Source organism: Somniosus microcephalus, chromosome 18 (assembly GCF_052327205.1).
Source record: "Somniosus microcephalus isolate GS21.2 chromosome 18, FLI_Smic_1.0, whole genome shotgun sequence".
Lineage (NCBI taxonomy): Eukaryota > Metazoa > Chordata > Chondrichthyes > Squaliformes > Somniosidae > Somniosus > Somniosus microcephalus.
Genome location: NC_141004.1, coordinates 28402669 through 28417396, shown reverse-complemented (window position 1 = coordinate 28417396; position 14728 = coordinate 28402669). Strand labels below are relative to the sequence as shown.

At 42.9% G+C, this 14728-nt stretch overlaps 1 protein-coding gene across 1 annotated transcript in view; it reads right to left on the bottom strand.

Moving 5' to 3' along the window:
• Positions 1–14728, bottom strand: part of LOC147105178 (complement receptor type 1-like) — a 358655-nt gene that overhangs the window by 187796 nt on the left and 156131 nt on the right. Inside the window, exons 25-30 of the mRNA XM_086011790.1 lie at positions 13823–13919; positions 12804–12877; positions 7285–7470; positions 6195–6386; positions 3188–3284; positions 2153–2226 (exon numbers count right to left, since the gene is read on the bottom strand). Coding sequence (XP_085867916.1) covers positions 2153–2226; positions 3188–3284; positions 6195–6386; positions 7285–7470; positions 12804–12877; positions 13823–13919 — 720 coding nt within the window. The remainder of the gene's footprint in view (positions 1–2152; positions 2227–3187; positions 3285–6194; positions 6387–7284; positions 7471–12803; positions 12878–13822; positions 13920–14728) is intronic.

Genomic DNA, 14728 nt, shown 5'->3' with positions numbered 1-14728 from the left:
CTCATGTTCCCAACTTCATAGAAATATTATCCTTGTTAATGCATCATTAAAAACCAATGAGTTAATCTATAAAATAATACACGGTGGACGAGATATAAACTGAAAACAAATTCTGAACTTGATTACAGAAGAAATAAATCAAGAGGAAAAAAGACCAACTTCTACAGCAATTACTGACGATTCCAGTGTTCAGCTCTATTCATAACTTCCCTGACAAAGAAGCAGCCAATCCCAGCCTACAACATTCCGACGTGAGCTGACATGTGGCAGGTAACATTCATGCCACTCGCCTGGATGGGTGCCACCACAACAACATTCAAGAAGCTGAACAATATCCAAAACTTGATTGGTACCCTTGCCACTGAACTCAATATCCACCCCCTCCATCACCGAAGTTTGCATGTAAATCAGAACTGTTAGTAGAGTTGCTCAAGTATAGGATGGTGCCACACATGAATATTTAACATTAACTATTAATTACCTATGTTTTCAGCATCCCAACTACTGTATGAGACGTCATCACCTGCAATATGGAGTGGGCCTTTGGCGTAGCGGTAGCATCCCCGCTGCTGGGCCAGAAGGCATAGGGTTTCGAACCCCGCTCCAGACAGTCCCGGCAAGTGGAGTTGGAGCTCCGGCTCTAAATTCTGGGTTGACATCCAGCGGGATACTTGCGTCCATACGACTAACCACCCTAATGGCTGGTACGAAGATCGTTATGGTCACGGAAGGAGCGTTAATCGCGGCCAGAAATCCTTCCACCACTTCATACAGTTCCCCAAAGGCAACAGTGTGAAGACACGTACGACGACCTGCAATATGACTTTATTCTCACAGGCAGGTTGTGTTGCAGTTTCACACACTAGCAACTGGGTTAAAGGGAGGGTTCAACCCTCCGGGAGGGGCCTGGAGACTCCAGGAATTAAAGATTAATCTCCTGGACACTGCAGCCAGCAACCCAGGAGGAAGATTACAGGGGCATTAAAAAAAGTGAATTTTGCTACCATTCCACATTCCTAGTGCTCTCCATAGAGAGGTGTTGGACATATCCCGATACTAGGTGGAAGATTATCACGTGTGATGGCCAGGGGAAAATTTAATTGAGTTCGAGTCCTGAACAGACAGTAGATTAAGAGCTTCAGGGATTAATCTCAGTCAGGTCAATGGCACAGCACACTGATGAACCAATACATGCAATTCAGAGCAGGCCATGGGCATTCTTCACTGACGTTTCCTTTCTGCCCCCTCCCAATAATCCTCGCAACAACCTAATCAACTTATCTCAGCTACATTTTGTTTTTAAGGTGAGCAGGTAAACAGAAAAAGTGATGAATACAGAGAAGCCAGGGTGAACCGTGAACACTGGAAGGTTAGTTGCTTGCCACTTAGGGTACAGCACATGTCACAGGATTGTAAAATCTGAAACATTAAATAAAAGGGAGGAAATTTACAAAGTGTTTACAGCACTGAACAGGCCATTCGGCCCAACAGGCCGGTGTTTATGCTCCACACGAGCCTCTTCCACCCCTCTTCATCGAACCCCATCAACATATCGTTCTATTCCTTTTTCCCTCATCTGCTTATCTAACTTCACTTAAATGCATCAACCCCGTTCGCCTCAGCTACTCCTTGTGATAGCGAGTTCCACCTACTTATTTAAATAGCACAAATTAATTGGGAATTAAGTTGTATTAATTAAGTAAACTTTGGTTGACTAATTTCTTTCCCCAAACAAAAACATCCATCCCTTTAATTACAGCTCAATTTGGCAATTACAGCACAGTAACTGCACCAGAAGCAAATTCCTGTGGAATTGATATTGAAAGTATTAATCCAAGTACATTTACACTTTGACTGAAAAAGCACATTTTAAAAACAAAATCGACAATTGTTACTTTTCTTCCTTCATCAGCAGTCGAACTATTTATCACCGTGGGAATGGAAATCAATTAATAAATTGAAAAGAAAATGCCAAGCAGCCCATGAATCCTATTCCTTCTCCTGGCCATGTACAATCGCACCATTACAATTCTGACAATCATTCACTGTAAAGCTAATTGGGGTACTTTATAAAACATTATACAATATTTTAGAACTTGACGTAATTGTTTGGCACAGAAAGTGAAGCCAGACATTTGGAGCCCTAACTTACATTCACAGGTTGGGGCCTGGCCATCCCAGCCATCAGCTGTACACAACCGATAGTTCAGACCCACCATTCGGTACCTGGAGAAACAGAAACATGCTAGTCAGGGTCCTGGGTTACATTAGCACAGGGGCACATTGAAAATCAAGACATATTATACTATTACTGGACGAAGTGTTGGTCAGAAATCATATGGAAGAGCAAACGTATTTCAGGTCAGCTCGTCTTAGGAAGGATATTGGTGCTTCTTGGCTCACAGAGCTGAATTGCAGTTTTGAGGAACCAGCAGGCACAAACCTCCAATGTTGAACTCAAATTATAGATCTACAGATCAATCATAAATTAAATATTGCAATTGTTCTCGAAGAAGCTAAGTGACAGGAGCTTGACCAGTCGGTGAAATTTGGACAGCATCAATAGCCCAGAATTTAGCACTAATTGGACAATTCTTCTTCTTCTTAGGCAGTCCCTCGGAACCGAGGATGACGTGCTTCCACATTAAAAATGAGCTCTCAGGTGACTGATGAGTCCAATGCGGGACCGACAGTCTCTGTCACAGGTGGGGCAGACGGTGGTTGAAGGGGCGGGTGGGTGGAGTGCTTGGGTTGACGTGCACTCCATCCGCTGTTTGCGCTTTGCTTCCGCTTCCTCCTGGCGAAGAGACTCGAGGTATTCAGTGCCTTCCCGGATGCTTCTCCTCCACTTTGTGCAGTCTTGGGCCAGGGATTCCCAGGTGTCCGTGGGGATGTTGCACTTTTTCAAGGAGGCTTTGAGGGTGTCCTTGGACAATTACATGACTGGTGAGAGTAGAATGTGTAAAGGTACTGCCCATAGTGTTACATTCAGTTACAAGCCTCACACGGTAGCCACAGTGACGGCTGTCTTCAAAAATGTAAACAACAGGTAATGGTTGTCTTGGGTTGGGTAAGTGGCATTGTTGCACCAACATGGAGATGCTGTGGACTGCTGTCACCACATTCACAGCATTTTAAAAATAAATCTTCACCAAACTATTCAGCAATCTGAGTAAGGACAACTCACCCTTCATTACAATAAAGAGTAACCTTGCTTCTAAATGTAGTTTTTGGTGCCTCATAATACCCATTCAGAATCTCTCCTGGATTACCACAGTTCAATGCTAGATAGAAAAAATGGCAAAGGTAGAAATATTACAAAATACCAGGAGCTCAAATGATTTCTTTCAACGTATTTCTTTGGAATTAATATATGAAACTGCTACCAACTTCTCCTAATTCTGGAAGTCACTTTGAAAATGTTGGCAAAATATACACAAGATTCACTCAACGGTGCAATATCCCTTATTAATAGGGCTCTGCCTTCAATCTCCCTCTGCATGCATCTAGGAGTATCTTTACCAGCAGTCCAAAACACAAGGGCCTAGAAATTCAGTTGTGGAGCTCACGTTTTTAGGCACTAAAAAGCCTCTCAAGCCTCCAACATGGCAGGCAGGAAGCATCTCAATGTGATTGGGCAACAAATATCTCATCTTTGGAATTCTCTACCCGATAGGGCTGTGGATGCTAAATCATTGAGTATCTTCAAGGCTGAGATAGGTAGATTGTTAGACTCCCGGGGAATCAAGGGATATGGTGGATCAGGCAGGGAAGTGGAGTTGAGGTTGAAGATCAGCCGTGATCTTATTGAATGGCGGAACAGGCTCGAGGGGCCGTATGGCCGACTCCTGCTCCTAATTCTTATGTTCTCACTACATTTACCAACATTCTTGTCGGCCAATTCATAACCTGCATTACAGCTGCAGCTACTCATCTCCAGATATCTGATGCATCACACTAAGCAGATGAGAGATACCATCACGGATATCCTGCTGCTGCTCCAGCATCTTCAGCTTGAAGACAGGCCTTCTCACCTTGTGCCTCAGTCCTGTGATGTTTTAGGAAGTGTTCCTACATGCCACTTTGGGGTGAACTTTCTCTATTAATAATGCAAGGGAAATGTCCACTCACTATTTCACCATGTTTTCCAGATTAAAAGACAGTGGGCCGTATTTTGCGACCCCTACAGATGCATACGAGGTGCGCACGCGCCCGTAGGGGCCGCGCAGGTGCCGGGTCTAGGCTTGCGAAGCGCATGCGCTAAAACCCGACACTACAGATCCTCCACATCCCCAGGAAAAGGGCCTCTGCGGGTGGGGAGTTGCGCTAATTGCCCAACTTCCGCCCGCTGAAAGACCGTGGAATGCTTACGCCTGTTTTTACCAGCATAAGAATTTTTAAAAATAACATTTTATTTTTTATCACTCACTTATACATCAATAACCCTGTCCAATAAGGTAAGTTAATTTTTATCCCCGTTATAACATAATTGTTTCATTCAAAAAATTAAAATTGTTTAAAATATTTAATTAAATGCCAATTTAATTAATTTTATATATGTAATGTAAAAAAAAAATTCATGTGTTGTGTATTTTTTAAGTCATCCCCATTCATACTTACGACACTTCCATACATACGGAACTCGTATTAATATGAGTGGGGATTCCATTCTTTCAATGGTTGGGCTGGCCCACGTGATCCCTGGGGCGCTTGCGAACCGCATGCACCCCTGGGTTACGTGGGCCTCTGCGCATTTCTATCAGGAGAGGCCTAGGATCGCAAGGTTTCGTATCTCCCGAACCACCAGGTAAATGCATAGAAAATTTGGTGATCGGAGGCATCTGCCCACGGGAAGCGTCCGATCGCAAATTCAGGCTCGAGGTGTGTGCGTGTGTGTGACCACCAAGTTAGAATGTGATATAAACTGGTACGTACAACATTCAAGCTGTAAGGGTTCACTTTGCTCAATTGGTCATTGAAAAGTACTTCAATTTCAGTTTTAAAAAAAACTCTTAAAAAATCATCACCCACATAGTTTGCAAGTAGGTGCCTGGTAAAACTGCACCGCATGTTGCTGTAGGAATAGAATCATTTCACACATGAGTGGGCATATTGTAGCTCGTGCACAGTAGTGACAGCATACTTGAAATATTGAATTAATTTTTATACCAACTAGCACACTATCGATGTTGGAGTGCCCCAAAATTCCGTCTTGTGCCCCTTCTTTTTCTCATCGATACACTGTTCCTCGGTGACAACATTTGTAGGCATGGATTCAACTTCCATATGTATGCTAATACCATCCATTACTACTTCACCACCATGCCTGACTCTGCAATGACCACGGTTGAGCTCAGCTGCTTATCTGACATAGTTAAGGAAGACCTTTCTTCAATTTATCTGCAAGACTGAAGCCATCCTGTTTGGCTCCTGCCAAAGAATCAGCAACCTCCCTGAATTTCATTCTCCTCCCTGACTACCACTCTCTTATCCATCAGAAAGATCACTTATTTCCCCTTCAGTAACGTTACCTGCTTCTACCTCAGCACCACCACCACTGAAATATTTCTCCAGGCTTTTGTCACCTCCTCAATATCAATTATTTCACTCAAGCTTGATCAGCATATTAATGCAACAGTTTCCTATGTGCTGCACTAACACAAGTAATTCAGTGGGGCACAGACACAGATCTAGTTGGATCTTAAACGAGAAAGGAAGAGGAGGGAAGATGAGCATGATTTAACGATGGATCATTAACTATGGATTATGCTGACTATATTTAACAATTCACACTCATTAATATATAGCAATTCATCTATGGCTGACAACATCAGATTATACTGTGCCAAATTACAATTTATATTCTTTTAACAATGATATAAACATAGTTGACATTTTCAGGGTTGTGTTTCAAAATACAAACTGTGAACAAATGGCAAAAATATAGAATTTTTTAAAATTTTTGTAAAGAAAACCTCCCCATCAAGTTGGCATCAGCATCTCTGAATGAATGAAGAAAAAAGTGGTTCCCACTCCTGATCACTAACCATTAGTTCCAGCTTAAGACTTGTGTACTCTAAGGTACTGAAGGTTGCTTGCGCTGAGAGAACTGCACTCCAGCACAAGTCACTTCCTTTAGGAGAGGATGCACAAAGTGAATTAGCAGGGAAAATAAAGTTACACTTATCACTTACGTTCACAAATGGCCTGTAATGGTGTCCAAGTTGAATCAACCTGACAGGTAACAGATGTTGAACTTTCATTTTTCAGTGTGTAGCCCGTATAACAACTGTAATTAACTTCAGTACCAACAGTAAATGAGGTCCGAGAAATTAATCCCTCAGTTGGTGAGCCATTTTCCAATTGTGGAAGCTTACCACAGGAACCTTTAAACATAAGGAGACCAAAATTGTTACTGGCAAAATCTAGCACAGTGAGCAAAAATAAAATTAAGTGTGAAGCTTGAATACGAGGTTGATTATGTACAGTACGTCAAACAGTTCCCAATCGCAGAAGATTTACACAGAATCAGTGGATAAAGCTATTCTAAGCTAAGAATACATTTGGCAGTATTAGTGGATGGATATTTAATACTTCTCTGTCCACATTTATGAAGTAAATTCTGTTTATGGAAATTTATGTTTATGTAAGACTGTATAATGCGGCAAACTCATTAGCAATGCACTTTACCTTCCACTTCTGGGCTCCTGGCGGATGCTGGGAGGACCCATCAGGAAATTGTGCCCATGATATTGCATCCATTACTTTTAACAAGAATTACATTTATGGTGAAGTATTGCAAAGTGGAAAGTGGTGGTATTGCTGGTGATGGGCCTGAGGGCACCAAAGTGGAGCAGACAGCTCAGGGGAGTTGACGAGTTCTTCAGATCAGGAGGCCAAGTGGACCGCCTGATATTGTGGCAGCTCGGAACTGGCAGCGTGCATTGGTGAGATAGCCCACTGTTACAATGCAATTGAGGCCAGGCCGCCTGCCACGACTACTGAGCGGCTGGTCGCGCGTACTGCCTGCCAGCCACCGGAATTCCACTCGGGTGGTGGGGGGTGCGGAGGGGCGAATTCAACCCTGTGTGAGCGTTTGTGACCAGACATGATAAAAGGGGCCAATGTATGGCGTTAAAACTGCAAGAAAAAAAATCAATGTGCCAATGCAAACTGGGAAAAATCAATCCCAACATTCAGGCGCTAACAGAGTTTCAACAGATTGCAAAAAGCTCCACCCACATCTTTTGATTCCATTCTCAAGTTAAAGGAATGTTTACTCACGTGGTCTGCAGGTTGGTGGTGGTGGTACAAATGTGTTGTTCTCACTACATTCAATGACACTGTTGCCAACCATTTCATAACCTTCATTACAGCTGTAGGTGATCATCTCCCGATGTTTGTATGTAGGTCCAAATCCTGTGACTATGTGGCCATTTGTGAGCAGTTCAGGAGATTGACATCCAACAACTGACAAGAGAGCAATGTTTTAGTTTCCACTAAGAAACTAACTGTACTTATGATACAGAATGAAAGTTTATCTGGCCCACTGCACCTGTTCCCATCGCCATCGAAATAACATCATGCATGTTAATGTCTCATTAAAAAAAATTAGTAAATGTCTGACTTCACTGCATTATCAACTAAATTGTTCCAAATGTTTATCATATTTTGAATTAAAGGCCCCAAGCTCTCAAATTCCCATCCTAAACCTCCCCCACTCAATTCTCTGTAAAGACTCTCATTAAATCTACCTCTTTGACCAAGATTTTGCTCACCTGTCCTAATATCCCCTTATGTGGCTCGATGACTTGCCAGTAGAACTTGAGGGGAGTGGAGGAAATTCTTTTTAAAATTATTAATTTTCTTTAAAGTTTAGTGTAGGTGATTGAGCGAGTATGAGATGATACCAAAGTGGGTGTGGGGGGAGATATTAGGGTTGCGCAGTAAGGGGCAGAGAAGGAGGCAGGGGTAGTGGGACCAGTGGAGAATAGGTGAGCAGCGGAGTGGGGTGTGGGGGGAGAAAGGGTGATGACCAAGAGAAATTACAGTCAGTTTCCCACTGCTGAGAAACTGGCATAAATAATTAAGCAGCCAACAAGGCCCATCCCTCATTTATCAGACCAGTGGCCCAATTCTCTTCATTGCCTCTCGTGAACTTCCATTGCCCCACTTGGTCTTCCATTGCTCCCCTTCTCTTTGTCACTTCATGCCTTGCACCAACCGGCAGAGCGCACAACAACATCGCCCTATTCTGAGTCATCTTGTCCCCAGCCTGCTTCTCCTGCCTCTATTCTTGCTACTCCTGTTCTACCTCATTCCTCCATCCATACTGCTCCCACTTTTCATTCACCTGGCACTTCCCACCCTCTCCTTACCGCCACTCGCCGCTCACTGCCACTTGCACTTTTCCTTTACAAGTCACCTCCACCTCCCAGATCTCCCACGGCTCAACGTCACAAATCTACCACTTCCTGTCTGATAAAAATCTACTAAAACTACCACCTCCTAAACTTCCCACTACTCACCAAAACTCTGTTCCTTGCTCCAACACTACCATTAGCAATATGGCTTGTAGAAGGAGTAGGATTGATTTGATGTGTAGCCATTTTTCATTACACACACTATGGTCCTTTAACATACAATGTTGAATCAAAACATTGAATAACTGGTTCCTCCCATGCTAATGTTAGGTTTCCAACTATTTTCTTACTAGTGAGAGGCTAGGTGTTGTGGAGGAGCGAAGGGATTAAGGTGCCCAGGTACATAGATCACTAAAAACAGCACAGGTACAAAAGGTAAACAAAAAGGTTAATGAAATGTTGGCCTTTATTTCAAGGGGGTTGGAATTCAAAAGTGAGGATGTGATGCTTCAATTTTATAGATCGTTGGTCAACCCTCACTGGAGCACTGTGTTCAGTTTTGGGCACTGGACCTCTGTAAAGATATATTGGCTTTGGAAGGGATATGGTGCAGATTCACCAGAATGATACCAGGACCTAAAGCATTAAATTAAGATGATAGGTTGTGTTATAAATCTCATCATTCATCAAGAAACTACTCGTGAAATAACGCTGGACGGCCAGCTTGTGGCACCGTCCAAGGAGTATAAATACTCGGGCGTGGGCCCAGCTTGTCAGGGACATTTTGTAAGACAAGGAACTAGTGAAGTACAACTAGACCCCCATGTTCTGAATCAACTTGATTAAAGCCTTGCTTTATGCTCAAACCAAGTGTGTCGTGAGTTTTATTAACTCAGGTTGCATAAATGTTGCCTCTATTTCCTTAAGTTTAGAAGGTTGAGGGTGATCTAATTGAGGTATTTTAAATGATTTAGGGATTCGATTGCGGAGATACAGAGAAATTATTTCCCGTGGTGGAGAAAACTAAACAATGGGCGCACCATCGTAAAATCAGAGCTAGGCCATTTAGGAATGAAATGAGGAAGCGCTTTTTCCACAGAAATAGTCATCGAAATCTGGAACTCTGCCCTATATGTGTGCTTGTGGCCACAAAATTAAGACATGATAAAAGAAACAAAAGTATGGCATTAAAGCATTCAGCTTCCTCTGCTCATTGGCTCACTGAAAATTATTCCCATTTATTTTATTAAGAACAGCAAGAAAAAAAATTATTGCAATGCCAAATGGGAAACATCAATCACAATATTCAGATATTTACATAGTTTCAACAGATTTGCAAAATGTTCCCCCTACATATTTTGATTCCATTCTCAGGTTCCTTCAACAGCTCTTCCCAAACCCACAAACCCTACCACCTAGAAGAACAAGGGCAGCAGCTGCATGGGAACACCATCAACTCCACACTGCCCTCCAAGTCACACATCATCCTGATTTGGAAATATGTCGCTGTTCCTTTATCATCGCTGGGTCAAAATCCTGGAACTCCCTCCCGAACAGCACTGTGGGAGCACCTTCACCACCTGGACTGCAGCGATTTAAGAAGGTAGCTCACCACCACCTGCTCAAGGACATTAGGGATGGGCAATAAATGCTGGTCTTGACAGTGACAGCCACATCCCATAAATGAATAAGAAAAAAGTTTAAGAAATATTTTGATTCCATTCTCAAGTTAAAGGAATGGTTACTCACATGGTTTGCAGGTAGGTGGTGGTGGTACAAATGTGTTGTTCTCACTACATTCAATGACATCGTTGCCAACCATTTCATAACCTTCATTACAGCTGTAGGTGATCGTCTCCTGATGTTTGTATGTAGGTCCAAAGCCTGAGACTATGCGACCATTTGCGAGTAGTTCAGGAGATTGACATCCATCAACTGACAAAAGAGCAATGTTTTAGTCTCCATTAAACAATTAACTGTTCTTATGATACTGACTGAAAGTCCATTTGGTCCATGACTCATGTTCCCAACTTCATAGAAATATTATCCTTGTTAATGCATCATTAAAAACCAATTAGTAAATCTATAAAATAATACACGGTGGAGGGGATATAAACTAAAAACAAATTCTGAACTCGATTACAGAAGAAATAAATCACGGGATAAAAAGACCAACTTCTACAGCAATTACTGACGATTCCAGTGTTCAGCTCTATTCATAACTTCCCTGACAAAGAAGCAGCCCATCCCAGCCTACAACATTTCGACGTGAGCTGACAAGTGGCAGGTAACATTCATGCCACATAAGTGCCAGGTAATGACTATCTCAAAAAAGAGAAAGCCCAGCCACCTCCCCTTAGCCTTCAATGGCATTACATTTGCTGACTCCTCCACCATCAACATCTTGAGGGTCACCATTGACCAGAAGCTGAACTAGACCAGCTATATCAATAGTGTGGCTACAAGAGCAGGGCAGAGATTGGGTACTCTGTGGCACGTGGACTACTTCCTGCCACCTGAAAGCCTTTCCACCATCTACAAGGCTCAAGTCACCACTTTGATGGAATACTCACCACTCGCCTGGATGGGTGCAACCACAACAACATTCAAGAAGCTCAACAATATTCACAACTTGATTGGTACCCTTGCCACTGAACTCAATATCCACCCCCTCCATCACCAAAGTTTGCATGTAAATCAGAACAGTTAGTAGAGTTGCTCAAGTATAGGATGGTGCCACACATGAATACTTAACATTAACTATTAATTACCTATGTTTTCAGCATCCCAACTACTGTATGAGACGTCATCACCTGCAATATGACTTTATTCTCACAGGCAGCTTGTGTTGCAGTTTTACAAACTAGCAACTGGGAAAAAGGAAGGTTTCCAACCTTCTGGGAGGGGCCTGGAGACTGCAGAAATTAAAAATTAATCTCCTGGACACTGCAGCGAGCAACCCAGGAGAAAGATTACAGGGGCATTAGAAAAAGTGAATTTTGCTACCATTCCACATTCCTAGCACTCTCCATAGGGAGGTGTTGGACATATCCCGATACTAGGTGGAAGATTATCACGTGTGATGGCCAGGGGAAAATTAAATTGAGTTCGAGTCCTGAACAGACGGTAGATTAAAAGCTTCAGGGATTAATCTCAGTCAGGTCAACGGCACAGCACACTGATGAACCAATACATGCAATTCAGAGCAGGCCATGGGCATTCTTCTCTCTGACGTTTCCTTTCTGCCCCCTCCCAATAATCCTCGCAACAACCTAATCGCCTTATCTCAGCTACATTTTGTTTTTAAGGTGAGCAGGTAAACAGAAAGAGATGAATACAGAGAAGCCAGGGTAAACCGTAAACTCTGGAAGGTTAGTTGCTTGCCACTTAGGGTACAGCACACATCAGAGGATTGTAAAATCTGAAACATTAAATAAAAGGGAGGAAATTTACAAAGTATTTACAGCACTGGAACAGGCCATTCGGCCCAACAGGCCGGTGTTTATGCTCCACACGAGCCTCTTCCACCCCTCTTCATCGAACCCCATCAACATATCCTTCTATTCCTTTTTCCCTCATCTGCTTATCTAACTTCACTTAAATGCATCGATCCTGTTCGCCTCAACTACTCCTTGTGGTAGCGAGTTCCACCTACTTATTTAAATAATAGCATAAATTAATTGGGAATTAAGTTTTATTAATTAAGTAAACTTTGGTTGACTAATTTCTTTCCCCAAACAAAAACATCCATCACTTTAGTTACAGCTCAAATTGGCAATTACAGCACAGCAACTGCACCAGAAGGAAATTCCTGTGGAATTGATATTGAAAGTATTAATCCAAGTACATTTAAACTTTGACTGAAAAAGCACATTTTAAAAACAAAATCTACAATTGTTACTTTACTTCCTTCATTAGTAGTCGAACTATTTATCACCATTGGAAAGGAAATCAATTAATAAATTGAAAAGAAAATGCCAAGCAGCCCATGAAACCTATTCCTTCTCCTGGCCATGTACAATCGCACCATTATAATTCTGACAATCATTCACTGTAAAGCTAATTGGGGTACTTTATAAAACATTATACTGTTGCGGCTGCCGCGGAACACGAATGGAGGCCGAACCGATCTGAGGAACACATGGCTTTTATTACATTCTCTTGAGAGATGGCTGCCCCAGCTCCTCTCTCTGCTAAACCCGAAAACAGACTGAGGGCGACACCCGCGCTTTTGAGTACACACTGAGGGCGACGCCCGCTCCTTTGTCATGCCTTAAAGGCAGCATGCTTCTTAAAGGCAAGGTGCCCGATTTATTGTCCACGGACAGAAAAGTGGATTGCGCCTGTTTAGGTGGCGATCCGCCACAATACAATATTTTTGAAGTTGACATAATTGTTTGGCACAGAAAGTGAAGCCAGACATTTGGAGCCCTAACTTACATTCACAGGTTGGGGCCTGGCCATCCCAGCCATCAGCTGTACACAACCGATAGTTCCGACCCACCATCCGGTACCTGGAGAAACAGAAACATGCTAATCAGGGTCCTGGGTTACATTAGCACAGGGGCACATTGAAAATCAAGACATGTTATACTATTACTGGACGAAGTGTTGGTCAGAAATCATATGGAAGAGCAAACGTATTTCAGGTCAGCTCGTCTTAGGAAGGATATTGGTGCTTCTTGGTTCACAGAGCTGAATTGCAGTTTTGAGGAACCAGCAGGCACAAACCTCCAATGTTGAACTCAAATTATAGATCTACAGATCAATCATAAATTAAATATTGCAATTGTTCTCGAAGAACCTAAGTAACAGGAGCTTGACCAGTGGGTGAAAGTTGACAGCATCAATAGCCCAGAATTTAGCACTAATTGGACAATTGTTCTTCTTCTTCTTAGGCAGTCCCTCGGAACCAAGGATGACTTGCTTCCATATTAAAAATGAGTTCTCAGATGACTGATGAGTCCAATGCGGGACCTACAGTCCCTGTCACAGGCGGGACAGACGGTGGTTGAAGGGGCGGGGTGCTTGAGTAGACATGCACTCCTTGTGCTTGGCTTCCGCTTCCTCCCAGCATAGAGACTGGAGGTGTTCAGTGCCTTCCCGGATGCTTCTCCTCCACTTTGTGCAGTCTTGGGCCAGGGATTCCCAGGTGTCCGTGGGGGTGTTGCACTTTTTCAAGGAGGCTTTGAGGGTGTACTTGGACAATTACATGACTGGTGAGAGTAGAATGTGTAAAGGTACTACCCACAGTGTTACATTCAGTTACAAGCCTCACACAGTAGCCACATGGATGGCTGTCTTCAGAAATGTAAACAACAGGTAATGGTTGTCTTGGGTTGGGTAAGTGGCATTGTTGCACCAACATGGAGATGCTGTGGACTGCTGTCACCACATTCACAACATTTTTTAAATAAACTTCACCAAGCTATTCAGCAATCTGAGTAAGGACAACTCACCCTTCATTACAATAAAGAGTAACCTTGCTTCCAAATGTAGTTTTTGGTGCCTCATAATACCCATTCAGAATCTCTCTTGGATTACCACAGTTCAATGCTAGATAGAAAAAATGGCAAAGGTAGAAATATAACAAAATACCAGGGGCTCAAATGATTTCTTTCAACGTATTTTTTTGGAATTAATATATGAAACTGCTACCAACTTCTCCTAATTCTGGAATTCACTTTGAAAATGTGGGCAAAATATACACAAGATTCACTCAAAGGTGCAATACCCCTCATTAATAGGCCTCTGCCTTCAATCTCCCTCTGCACGCATCTAGGAGAATCTTTACCAGCAGTCCAAAACACAAGGGCCTAGAAATTCAGTTGTGGAGCTCACGTTTTTGGGCACTAAAAAGCCTCTCAAGCCTCCAACATGGCAGGCAGGAAGCATCTCAATGTGATTGGGCAATAAATATCTCAACCCCATAGGGCTCTGGATGCTGGATCATTGAGTATATTCAAGGCTGAGATTGATAGATTTTTGGACTCTCGGCGAATCAAGGGATATGGTGGATCAGTCAGGAAAGTGGAGTTGAGGTCGAAGATCAGCCATGATCTTATTGAATAGTGGAACAGGCTTGAGGGGCCGTATGGCCTACTCCTGCTCCTAATTCTTATGTTCTTATGTTCCCACCACATTTACCAACATTCTTGTCGGCCAATTCATAACCTGCATTACAGCTGCAGCTGCTCATCTCCAGGTATCTGATCCATCACACTAAGCAGATCAGAGATACCATCACGGATATCCTGCTGCTGCTCCAGCATCTTTAGCTTGAAGACAGACCACCTCACCTTGTGCCTCAGTCCTGTGATGTTTTAGGAATTGTTCCTAGACTCCACTTTGGGGTGAACTTTCTC